Source organism: Delphinapterus leucas, chromosome 10 (genome assembly GCF_059928025.1).
Source record: "Delphinapterus leucas isolate spDelLeu-1000000601 "Yukka" chromosome 10, BTC_Dleu_Yukka2, whole genome shotgun sequence".
Classification (NCBI taxonomy): Eukaryota; Metazoa; Chordata; class Mammalia; order Artiodactyla; family Monodontidae; genus Delphinapterus; species Delphinapterus leucas.
This window is the reverse complement of record NC_143138.1, coordinates 77,466,571-77,479,924: the sequence shown is the minus strand read 5'-3', so window position 1 is coordinate 77,479,924 and position 13,354 is coordinate 77,466,571. Positions and strand designations below refer to the sequence as shown.

At 43.3% G+C, this 13,354-nt stretch overlaps 1 protein-coding gene across 2 annotated transcripts in view; it reads right to left on the bottom strand.

The window, feature by feature from the left end:
- Positions 1–13,354, bottom strand: part of PTPRG (protein tyrosine phosphatase receptor type G) — a 731,350-nt gene that overhangs the window by 145,363 nt on the left and 572,633 nt on the right. For both annotated transcript variants that reach the window (XM_022572681.2, XM_022572679.2), the window contains exon 7: positions 8,549–8,706. In XM_022572681.2, coding sequence (XP_022428389.1) covers positions 8,549–8,706 — 158 coding nt within the window. The remainder of the gene's footprint in view (positions 1–8,548; positions 8,707–13,354) is intronic.

Sequence of the window (13,354 nt, the reverse complement as noted above, 5' to 3'; positions counted from 1 at the left end):
CCTCCCATTCTTACCGTGGAGTCCTAATGTTCTGGCCTGTGCCTTACTCTCCAAATACAAAACGCTTCCACTCACTACCTGGGTTACAAACTCTGTTTTTAAACTCTACTTGCTAAATGTGTGACCTCAGAGTATTTACTCTTTCTGTGCTTTGGTTTTCTTACATGTATAATGGAGCTAACATCATTACCCACCTCACGTGGTTTTGGTTACTACTATTTTATTTTATTTTTTGCGGTACGCGGGCCTCTCACTGTTGTGGCCTCTCCCATTGCGGAGAACAGGCTCTGGACACGCAGGCTCAGCGGCCATGGCTCATGCGCCCAGCTGCTCCGCAGCATGTGAGATCGTCCCGGACCGGGGCACGAACCCGTGTCCCCTGCATCGGCAGGCGGACTCTCAACCACTGCGCCACCAGGGAAGCCCTGGTTACTACTATTGACTGAGCTACTACAGATCAAGTGTTTGGAATAATTCCTGATGCACGAAAGGTGCCCAATAAGTATTACCTTCATTACTGTTGCTATTGTTATTATTTTATGAGGAATGTGGTAACTATGCGTGCTAAGCTTACAACTATAAGAAGCTCTGCGGCTTCGCCTTCCTTTTCTTCTTTATAATATATATGTATATTTACAATGTACAGTATACATATATAATGTGTCTACGTATCTGTATAAGGCATATTGCACCTTACAGTGTCTATTTATCAAACCCATTATGGGCCAGGTACAAGCACTTCATAAACATTGTTTTGGTTTCTAACTTGTTCTCAGCTCAAAATAATAACATTAAAGTAACATTGTTAGTAATAATATTATTATAGCACTAACACTTCCAACTAATATTTACTGAGCATTGATTATGCACAAGGCAAGGTGCCAAGAACGTTATATGCTTTCTCTTACTTAATCCTCATAGAAATCTGGTAACGCTGGTGGTATTATTCTTATTCTTATCGACGGACAAGGAGCTTGGGCTGAGGGACGTTAAGTCACTTGCCCAAGATCACACAGGAACTGAGAGGTAAAGTGAGGATTAGAAGCCTGGGTCCGCGTGACTCTGTTTTGCATGCTTTCAGTCACTTCACGCCACATGCGTAACAGGCCCTCAGCATTCTTCACTGAGAGAGCAACACGGTAGCAGAAAAACTGAATCTGATGATAGAAGTCCCAAAACAATTCCTCTTAGCTGACCTCCAAAGTCCCTAGCATGCAGGACACCCACTACTGCCATTTCACTACTGGTGATATAAACTTGTTTGCATTTTTCTGCACTCTGGAACGAAACAGCCTATGGCCCAACACAGGAAGAACTGGGAACCGTGAACAAGATGGCAGGTGCGAGGAGAAAATGGAATCCACCTCCCCAAACCAGCACTTTTCTTCATCTTATTCTTTTCCAGGGGCAGGTAATAAACACACTTGGATTTATCTTTACCTTAATATAACTAATGAAGTCTTTATCATTTAGTGAAAATTAATGAAAGTTTTTATTTCTATAATATTTAATTGGCTTTTTAACTTTTGAAGTGAATATGTAAAACATTTCTTTCTTTTAGCCCTGCTTGGGGAGCTGTAATTGCATTTTAACTGGTGCTGTTTCAAGAACAGTTTTAACCTTGAATTGCAAATGTGTTGGCTGGAAGTGTATATAAATCATTTCAACTTAGTTTTTATTGTAAAAATATTACAGAGAATAATTAGTTTTTAATCTGTCAGTTTGAATCAAAGAAAAGTTGAAATCTACTCATGCCGTTTGTGTGTAGCAAGAGCTCTGGTCCATAAGATGTGGGGAGGGGACCATCATGGCTGAAGGGGGCAATGAGAGAATATCAAACGTAATATAATTATGAACCATTAAAAGGCTGATGTGCACAATATTTGATAGGATGGATACAGAATGGCAATTAAACAAAACCAGAGTCCATTATATGAATAATAATAAACTCCAGGGTAAACATTACGGACTGTAACGTCACACCTAAGGTCATGGACATGAGTTTCGTCATACATTTGAGACGTGATGGGTCAGGCCTTGTTTGTGGTATCTCTTGAACACTTCCCGTGGTGCCAGGCACTAGTCTGAACATTCTACACACATTCTGTCATTTAATCTCGATAATGACTCCATAAAGTAGGTATCGTTATTTCCATTTTACAGATGAAAGCTGAGACATAGAGTAGCAGAGTAGCTGAGTAATCTGGATGAAGAAGGTAGCCAAGAACGGAACAATTTGGCTCCATATGGAACATAGTCTTAATTCAAAAGAGTTGCTCTACTCTTTATGACAGAGACAACAATGGTTAAAAAAAAAGTCATGTACCTTAAAGATCCCACACAAAATATATTAGAACTAATACATAAACTCAGCAAAGTACTAGGATACAAGATTAATATACAGAAATCTGTGGCATTTCTTTACACTAACAATGAAATACCAGAAAGAGAAAGAAAAAAGAATCTCTTTCAAAACTGCATCAAGGGCTTCCCTGGTGGCACAGTGGTTGAGAGTCTGCCTGCCGATGCAGGGGACACGGGTTCGTGCCCCGGTCTGGGAAGATCCCACATGCCACGGAGCGGTTGGGCCCGTGAGCCATGGCCATTGAGCCTGCGTGTCTGGAACCTGTGCTCCGCAACAGGAGAGGCCACAACAGTGAGAGGCCCACATACTGCCAAAAAAAAAAAAAAAGCCTGCATCAAAATAACATAAAATATCTAGGAATAAACCTAACCAAGGAGGTGAAAGACCTATATGCTGAGAACTATAAGACACTGAGAAAGGAAAGTGAAGATGATCCAAAGAAATGAAAAGATATCCCATGCTCTTCGATTGGAAGAAGTAATGTTGTTAAAATGGCCATATTACCCAAAGCAATCTACAGATTTAATGTGATCCCTATCAAATTATCCATGACATTTTTCACAGAACTAGAACAAATAATCCTAAAATTTACGTGGAACTACACAAGAACATGAATTGCCAAAGCAATCCTGAGGAAAAAGAGCAAAGCTGGAGGCATAACCCTCCCAGACCTCAGACAATATTACAAAGCTACAGTAATCACAACAGTGTGGTACTGGCACAAAAACAGATGTATGGATCAATGGAACAGAACAGAGAGACCAGAAATAAACCCACACGCCTATGGTCAATTAATCTACAGCCAAGGCAGCAAAAATATACAATGGGGAAAAGACAGTCTCTTTTGCAAGTGGTGTTGGGAAAGCTGGTCAGCTGCATGTAAATCAATGAAGTTAAAACACACCCTCACACCATACACAAAAATAAACTCAAAATGGTTTAAAGACCTAAATATAAGACATGACACCATAAAACTCCTGGAAGGTAAAACAGGCAAAGCATTTTCAGACATAAATTGTAGCAATGTTTTCTTAGATCAGTTTCCCAAGGCAAAAGCAATAAAAGCAAAAATAAACAAATGGAACCAAATCACACTAAAAAGTTTTTCACAGCAAAGGAAGCCATCAACAAAACAAAAAGACAACCTACGGAATGGTAGAAAATATCTGCAATTGATGCACCTGACAACGGGTTAATCTCCAAAATATACAAACAGCTCATGCAGCTCAATGTCAAAAAAACAAGCAACCCAATCAAAAAATCGGTAGAAGACCTAAATAGACATTTCTCCAATGAAGGCATACAGATAGCCAACAGGCACATGAAAAGACGCTCAACATCGGTAATTATTAGAGAAATGAAAAATTAAAACCACAATGAGGTATCACCTCACACTGGTCAGAATGGCTATCATCAAGTCTACAAATAACAAATGCTAGAGAGGGTGTGGAGAAAAGGGAACCCTTCTACACTGTTGGTGGGAATGTAAATCGGTGCAGCTGCTATGAAAAAGAGTATGGAGGTTCCTTAAAAAACTAAAAATAGAGCTACTATATGATCCAGCAATCCCAGTCCTGGGCATATATCTAGAAAAGACAAAAACTGTAATTTGAAAAGATACACGTACCCCAGTGTTCAGAGTAGCACTATTTACAATAACCAAGACTTGGAAGCAAACCAAATGCCCATCAATAGACGACTGGTTTAAGAAGATGTGCCACACACACACACACACACACACACAATATTACTCAGCCATAAAAAGGAATGAAATATTGCCATTTGCAACATGGAAGGACCTAGAGATGATCATACTAAGTGAAGTAAGTCAGATAGAAAAAGACAATTATTATATGATGTGACTTATATGTGGAATCTAAAAAATAATACAGATGAATATATATACAAAGCAGAAACAGACGCACAGATGTAGAAAACAAACTTATGGTTGCCAAAGAGGAAAGAGAGGTGGGGGAAGGATAAATTAGGAGCATGGGATTAACATATACAAACTACTATACATAAAATAGATAAGCAACAAGGATTTACTGTATAACACAGAGAACAATATTCAGTATCTTATAAAAACAATGGAAAATAATCTGGAAATAAATATAACTGAATCACTTTGCTGTACACCAGAAACAAACACAATATTGTAAATCAGGGGCTCCCCTGGTGGCGCAGTGGTTGAGAGTCTGCCTGTTGATGCAGGGGACGTGGGTTCGTGCCCCGGGTTGGGAGGATCCCACGTGCCGCGGAGCGGCTGGGCCCGTGAGCCATGGCTGCTGAGCCTGTGCAACCGGAGCCTGTGCTCCGCAACGGGAGAGGCCACAACAGTGAGAGGTCTGCGTACCGCAAAAAAAAAAAAAAAAAAAAAAAAATTGTAAATCAACTATAAACTTCAATTTAAAAAGTCATGCAAATAAAGCAAGTAAACTAGCCTTTTTGACATTTATTTCCTTTTTGATAGCGCCTCCAAGAGGCACTTAAATAAAACTCACGCTAGGGAAAATTATAGGCAGTGTCATATTTAAAACTACGGAAGCCAACAGTCCTGGAAAGGGAAGGCTGGGATAGTGTCCAATGGTCAACGCGCTACCATCTGAGAGCCACTGTTCTAGAATAAAACACATCCAAGTACACCGGACTAAAAACGATCACGTTCCCTGACTGATCATGAATGCAAGGCAGGCAACCGTCTCAATGTGCTACTTGTGCTCCTTTGACCTCCTACAGCAGGACCGGGGCTGCCGCCATTTTGTTTGGGTGACAAAATCATGGCATGATTCTTGCCTGATATTTATGGTCAATGTTTTATTGGAACCACACAAGCCATGCTTTCTGCTGACCAACCAAGCCAATGGCATGGTGTGATTCCACGAGCAACACTGTATTCAGATCTCGATCATCACAGAAGCCGGGTCAGCGCTCACTAGCCGCGGGGCTGGTTTGAATGCCCAAGGAGGCCCACAAAAGAGGGAAAATACGGAGCTGCTCATATTTACGCAGGAACACTTTAAAGAAAACCACATCACACTGGTCAACAGTTCGCGCTCAGCACTGCATTTTAGGGTGAACCTGCTCTCCTTTTCACTGCTGATAGGTACCCACACTGTGTAAGAGAAGAGAAGAACCTTTGGAGAAAAAGAAGGACGAAGGACTAGGAATGTTTTCTTTCTCACAGAAGCAGACATGGAATTGTGTCTACTTGGCTTCTCTGAATTGGCCGTTTTCCCTTCTGCAATGAACATTCTGTGCTAACTTCAGAGAGCATGTTGGCAGGGTCGGGGTGGGAAGATCTGAACCGATAATACTTGGGTGGCTGATGCCTTCCTGTCTGAGGACTGACACAGCTGTGACCTCCACTCAGCTCACCAGCAAGGAACCGGTTTGGCCACATGAAAATGAGCTGTTTCGTCCCTTTGGGAGACAGAAAAGGATACATGAAGCTGTGCCTGATACAAGTAAAGCATTATCTAAGGTGGTTTAGAGTAAAGAAACTGGGGAGCCACTATGGTTAATTTATTTCTCCACTATTTTCTTGAAACAATAGTACCTACAGAGAGGTCATACTTTGGAAGTCGTGGAGAAAAACTCTTTCCATTATTTCCCTCTGAGTGTATGGGTGGCAGAGTGGAAGCATAAAAAGATGTTAACAAAGCACTTTCGAATATATCCAGTTCCCAAATGTCAAAACGCCTCTAACTGACAAATACTTGACAAGATATCCAAGCCTAAAAATCTGCCTTTTGTTTAGGCCACTAAACTGCAATAAAACCCAGTATGTGTTAAATGGTTCTCTTCCCTCCCCCAGCCCCAACTAAACAATTACCTCTCTATGCCTCCCCTTCACAGGGCCTCCTAAAAAAAAAAAAAAAAAAAGCCAAACTTGAATTTTTTAACCTCATTATCTCAAGCCTTTATAGCTTTGAGGAGAAAAGCATTCATCTTAATCAACAAAAAGGATCCCTTTTCAAAGTCCTGCCCCCGCCCCCCTCCCCGAACCTTGAGGATATAAATATTTGGCCTGCAATTTTCTTTTATTTCAATAAAACAAGGCTGGCTTCACCATTAGGAAGCAAACTTGTTTCATATTTCTTTATCTCCTTAAGGCCAGCAGATCCTGTTCTGCAGCCGTATTGCTAGTCCTTCTTTTTTCATCGCGATGAAATTAAAAGGAAAAGAAGCTCAAGGTAAAATGTCTGCCAGCTGCAGGGAGGCCAAATGAACCTGTTTCCCCTGGTTCCACACTACCTACCTTTGTTGGTGGGCTCTCTCTCCTGCACAGAGCTCCTTCTAGACAACCTGCTCCACTTACCGCCCCCAGAGCGGCAACACCAATGTGTCAGGACGTGGCCAGCACCTCTGCTGATTTATTAAAAAATGGACAACGGACCCAAGGCCAGCCAGTATGCTGTTGGCTGATGTTTATTCGGATCTATCTTCCTGAACGCTTGACTCCAGACCCAGACTACTGTCAGCTGGTAGCTGGCCCTTGAGTTGAAAGGTTAACTGGTACTAGAGTAACCATATTGGGCTCCAATCCCCTCCAAAGAAAACCACACTCAAACTGGGAGAGGGAAGGAACCAGAAGTTTGCAAAAGTACAGAATCGCACAGCCATGGTAGAAACTCCAAGATGTGAGAGCGGCGCCTAAGAGGCAGAAAGTAAAGTTTGTGCCTCGCTTACTAGTTGCGGTCCTGGTCATGATGACTTCATCTCAGGATGACCCTACTATGGTTTCTTTCACATATTCCCCCTACTGAAGCTACTTTAAGTGGGTTTCTGTCTCTGACACCCCAAACAGCCCTGGCCAGGACATCATCCAATCCTATTTCCCCCACTCCCTTTTCTATATTCTCTGCCCTTGTTAGGAAAATCTTTGGACTATTCCCCAAGCCAGCCAGGTTCATCATCTTGTTGCCTGTGTCCTCTTCAGTTATATTACTGACATTTACCACATAATTTCAAAACTTCCACTTTCCCTCTACATCAGCCTTACCCCTAGCTGTCCAATGCTGGGGAGGCATTTCCATGGATGGCTCTGATAGGAATGTTCCATTTTTTAGACAGTCCGGGTCAATGGCTCAAATCCACTTCCTTACAAATCCTACCCGTTGTTCTTGGCTCTGTTTTCTGAAATTATGGAGGAGAAATCTACTCTTCTTCTACCTCTGTGCAGGCTGCATTTTTGATGACTGACATATCCTCTCTATTTCCCCTTCCATCTATGATTCCTCGTGAGGTGATGTCAAAGCCCTTCATCCCCTGGTGGATCCTCTTCCTCTGACATTGCCCCCAACCTCATCCCCATTTCACCAACTTCTTACCCACAGTTACGTGCTCAGCCTAAACCCACCTCCTTATGACATCTGCCAGGCCACACTCAGAGAGAAGCAGCTCCATGTAGGGGTCGGCAGCATGGGTTTGGAATCAGACAAACCCGGGCTTGGTTTCTGGCTTCAACCTTCACTGACCATGAATCTTTGGGCATGTTACACAATCTGTCCCTGCCACGATGTTCTTATGTGTCCCGTCTTTGTGCAACATACCCAATTCGCAATGTTGTTTTGCAACTAAGTCGATGAGATGTAAGATGCTTATCACACAGAAAGAGCTCAATCAATGGTATTTTTTCTTTCATTTCTTCAGGTATACAAATTTCTCTCTTCTGAACTTAGGGGAGGTTTAGCAGCTCCAAGCGTGATCTTTGGGATCAGACACCATGGCTAGGTCATGGTTGTGTGACCTCGGGCAAGTCACTACACTTCTGCTGTCTCTCCTCTGTAACACAGGGGTACAAATAGCACCTACCTCATAGGACTGTTGTTCATGAAGATTAAGTGAGTTAACACATATAAAGAGCTGAAAAGAGTTCCTGGCATACAGGCATCACAGAGGGTAGCTACTATCTCAAGACTGAATACTTACAAGATACCTGATTTCATGCCTGCAGTTCTCCTCAGCTAGTTAATTTGTGGCTCAGCAACCATGTTTTATATTTTACAATTCTTGGGTGCAAAAACACGTTTCTTGGAAAAAATGAAAAGAATCAATGAGAAGCAAAGGATGCCAAAAAAAAAAAAAAAATCCTTACCCTGATATAGTCTAGCAATGTTAGATAGTTAAGTCAAGTCAAAACAAGTAAAAACAGAAGCCCTTTGGGGGCCAAATAGCTACCTGATGATAAGAGATGGGGACAGGCGTCCGGAAGACTATCCACTCCACAATTTCGCTACACGGTGGGGTAGTCAAAGAACCTGTGTACCGGTAATAGCTGCCCAGGGATGCAGGCAGGAGGTCCCGGAGGACGAAAGGATCCAGAAAGGTCTCCTTCTCTGTTTGGGGGAAGAGGGAAAAGAAAAGCACAGTGGTAAGTCGTTCTATGCTGCAGACACACAGTCAAAACCCTTGGCATGCGGGTGCCACATCACAAGTCTTGTGTTTATTTACATCCCGGGAAGCATTTGGTGGTGGGAGAGCCATGGAAAACAAAGCAGCATTTCCCAGGGTGTGTGTGCTCTGAGACATCCTACTGCACTGCATTTCATGAAAAATGGATTCCAGGGTAAACAGCACTGGGCAACACTTCAGGCCCTCCCTCTTCCCCCAGGAAACAGACGAAACACTAGCAGAGTCAAGTCACTAAATCCTGCAGAAAGAAAGAGACTTGGTTTTGTTTAACTTGCCCCTTTCCAATATATATTTTTTCAGTTTTCATAATACGTTTTATTTAATCCTTCTTTTTTTTTTTTTTTTTGGTGGTGCCACATGGCATGTGGGATCTTAGTTCCCCCACCAGGGATCGAACCCACGCCCCCTGCATTGGAAGCATGAAGTCTTAACCACTGGACCACCAGAGAAGTCCCCATTATATTTTAAATATTATTTCAACATGTAATCAAAATGAAAATCATTAATGAGAGATTTTATATATTAATATCTATTCCGTACTAAGTCTTTTTTAACGTTGATTTTAATTTTTAAACATTTTTTATTGAAATATAGTTGGTTTACAATGTTCTGTTAGTTTCAGGTGTACAGCAAAGTGATTCAGTTATACCCCATCTTGTTTCATCATAGACTCCTTCTCCGTCTAATCCTTATGAACTAATAATCAGGCGAACGAACTTTGGGACTCCCATGAGAGATTAAGTAGGAAAAGAAAACTGTAAGCCAATGGTAAAGTGCAATTCCAAAGCTGGTTATGTTTCATTATGGTTTCACCCAAGGCTTATTCAGATCAAGGCACGGCCCTGAACTTGCAAAATGATGGCCCTGAAAATAGGCTTCTTTTTACAAAAGTGGAGTGGTCTTCCCTTAAGTAGAAGAAATGACATTTAAGCTGGGACCCAACAATGATATCTCACAATAACTCTACGAGGAAAACAAGTTAGAGAAGAGGTTAGTTCCTACATAGCAAAGCTGGGATATGAACCCTTGCACCTTGACACCAGAGCTTGCACAATTCTGACTCAGACTGAAGAAGCTAAAGTAAACTAGGTGAATATTGAACTGTGGGGGCAAAAGACGAAAAGAAGAGCATTTCAAGCTGTGAGAATAGTATGTGCAAAGGTCCTGAGGCAGGAATCAGCAGTGCAACAGAGTTTAGGCACTATACTATAACACTTTCAGTCAGACCCAGTAGATCATCCAGCTTCTTTCACAAATCAGAGAGGGTTTTAGTCTCTACCTGGGTCTTCAAACGTCTAGCCCTGCATTTAAGTCGGAATGCCCACCTCATTCCTGTTGGGGATGTAATAAGGCTATTACGGTCCTGCTAATGGCTTGCCTTAGCTCCCCTATGGCCTCCTCCATGTGCCTCTGGACATTTCTCGGGGACCACATGGACACTCCTGTGACTTCCAGGAATATTGTCCCCAGCCTCTTGCCTCCTCCCTCCTTTTCCTTCATACAGAACAAGCAGTATACGTATTTGGGCAAATGTGTATCCTTAGACGCAAAAGGTCTATGTAACTGGGGGTTAAGGCAAAAACCCAGCAGAAATCAACTATATCAGAATAATGGGGCTTCCCTGGTGGCGCAGTGGTTGAGAGTCCGCCTGCCGATGCAGGGGACGCGGGTTTGTGCCCCGGTCCGGGAGGATCCCACATGCCGCGGAGCGGCTGGGCCCGTGAGCCATGGCCGCTGAGCCTGCGCGTCCGGAGGCTGTGCTCCGCAACGGGAGAGGCCACAACAGTGAGAGGCCCGCGTACCGCAAAAAAAAAAAAAAAGAATAATGAAAATGGCAATTTCCTTTTGGTAGAGATTTGTCGAACAAAACTTAATATTTATTTAGCTTTTACTATATGTCAGGCACTCTTCTGAGTACTCATCTGTTGCAAACATTTAAACAGCACTTACTGTATGTGCCAGGTACTGTTCTAAGAGCTTTACAAAGATTGATTTATTTAATACTTAAAACAGTCCCATGAAGTATTACCAACCCCAATTTACAGAGCTGGAACGTACAACCGTGTAGTTGAGTTTGGAATCCAGGCTTTCATGATTCTTAAGCCATCACCACACCCTTTCACTTTACAACCCTATGGAGTATGTACTTTTAATGCTCCAATGTTCCAGATGTGGAACTTAAGGCCCAGAAAGGGTAAATCACTAAGCCCAAGGTCACTAGTGAACAGTAAAGTGGCCGCTGTTATTCACAAGGCTCAGAAACCTTACCTGAGTCTCACAAAGGTTTTCAGTTCGTTTTTTAAAAGGAAAAATTAAGTATTAATTAATACATGCACCATAGGGTTCTATAATCAAAATGACAAAAGCAGTTTCTACGGGACAAAAGGCTGGAAAGGAAAGAATCACCCCTCTTCCCGCTGGCAAATCTGGGCTTTAATTTAACCTGGTTACCAGCAGCCTAAGGATGGGGGAAATCTCTGTACCTGGCTGAGAGGAGGAACCGTTTTGGCCTTTGCCTGCTGCACTTCCTGGGCCGTGCAAATAGTCAACAAGAGGCCCCAGGCCATAGAAGGTGCACAGGCCCTGGCATCATGAACCACAAAATCACCACCTTCATTTCTCCATCACGCGGCAGGTGAACCCGGCGTCACCCCGCAGCACTCTAACCTGCTTTAGCATCAAGGGCTCCAGGTTGAAGGACCGGAAAACCTTTAGAGTCTTCCCCTAGGGGCCTGACCCAATATTAGGGCTGCAGTTAAGCACGCTGTATGCAGACAGGTATGCAGACAAGACAACCCCTGTAAGCCCGAGGCAGCAAAGCCCCCATCTGAAGCATCCACTCGAGGAAGAGGCTGTGGCTTTATAGAAAAAGATAAATGAGAAACACCTGCCCCACCAATCTGACGTGGGTGGATTTCAAAAGGGAACACGTTTCAGCTGGAACAGGACTCGTAAGTTCTTGTATGGGCTCTTGAATTCAGCAAGGACTGATGGGAACTGCAGGTGTGACCACTGCTACAAAGGCAGAAGGGTTTCTCTGTCCTGGATCAACCCAAGGGCTTCAGGAGCAGGTTCTGATTTAATTGCTTAGAAGGTGTAATCAGATCAGTGGCGGGGCGGGTAGAGCTGGTGAGGGGGACAGAAAAGGGAGGGGCTCCACTACTTGCTGATCCCACCACCGTCACTGCCATCGGATCTCAGGATTCTGAGACCTGAAAGGGCCTTAGACCACCCTAGGCCAGTGGCTTTGGGAACCAAAGAACCCTTTCTTCAAACCAAATCTTACACAGGAGTCAGGCAACTCAAACAGCCAAAGTGCAGCCATCGGGGCTGAAGCTGAGCTGGGAACCCAGGGACGCTTTGAAAACCACCAATTTAGTCCAATTCTTTTTTTTTTTTTTTTTTTTTTTTTGCGGTACACGGGCCTCTCACTGTTGTGGCCTCTCCAGTTGCGGAGCACAGGCTCCGGACGCGCAGGCTCAGCGGCTATGGCTCACAGGCCCAGCCGCTCCACGGCATGTGGGATCTTCCCAGACCGGGGCACGAACCCGTATCACCTGCATCGGCAGGCGGACTCTCAACCACTGCGTCACCAGGGAAGCCCTAGTCCAATTCTTTAATTTTACAGCTAGGGAAATGGCAGACCAGAGAGAAGTAATGGACCCAAGGTCAAAAACTTAGGGAGAAAACAGAGACTGGGATGGGATTCTTTCTTCAAAGACACCACTTAGAATCTCAAACAGTAAGCCTGGGAGCAGGAAATATCACGTAACGCTGAAGATCTCATCAACACCGCATTTCTCCATCCCTTACAGGGATTGGTGAAACGAGCAGATTCTCGGCCTGCTGGGTTCAAATCCCAACTCCTCCACCTGTGAGCTGTATGACCTTAGTTACTATACCTTCCTAGGAAGATTAAATAAATCAGTATAAGAAAGGGGTTCAGAAAGAGCCTGGAACAGAGTAAGCGTCTCATAAATGATAGATATGATTCTCATTCTAATTCTTATTACTTGTTTTATTACCACTAGTATTATTACTCTAAGCTACCAAGACCTAGCCATGTATGTCTCACATAGCCATGCACTTCCTTGAATGGTCGTGCATGTGTTTTTTTTTTTTAACTGCACTACTAATGCCTCAAAGGCACAGCATGTCTGACACAGTCTCCATCAATCTGAGCACTGCAGGTTAGAGTTTTCTTTGTCAAAGCTCTAGCATGACCTTCGGAATCAACAGATATTCAACAGCTGTGTGACCTTAGGGAAGAAAATCTTAACCTCTCTGAGCTACTTCCCTTACCTGTAAAATGGGAATACTGAGATTATTTACCCCTCAGGGATGCTGTGACAATTAATCAAGCTAATAAATGTAGGGGGCTTTAGCACGGTGCCTTGTGAGCCCTGATTTATTAAGGCAAGCACTTGGTCCATTGTGATCTCTGGTCCATTATAAGCCCTCACTTATCAAGGCAAGCACTGGGCTGAGAGCCAGCCAGCTTATTTTGTGTTTTAAGCCAGGGACTAGCAAATGTTTTCTGTAAAGTGCCAGACAGGAAATATTTTAGGTTCT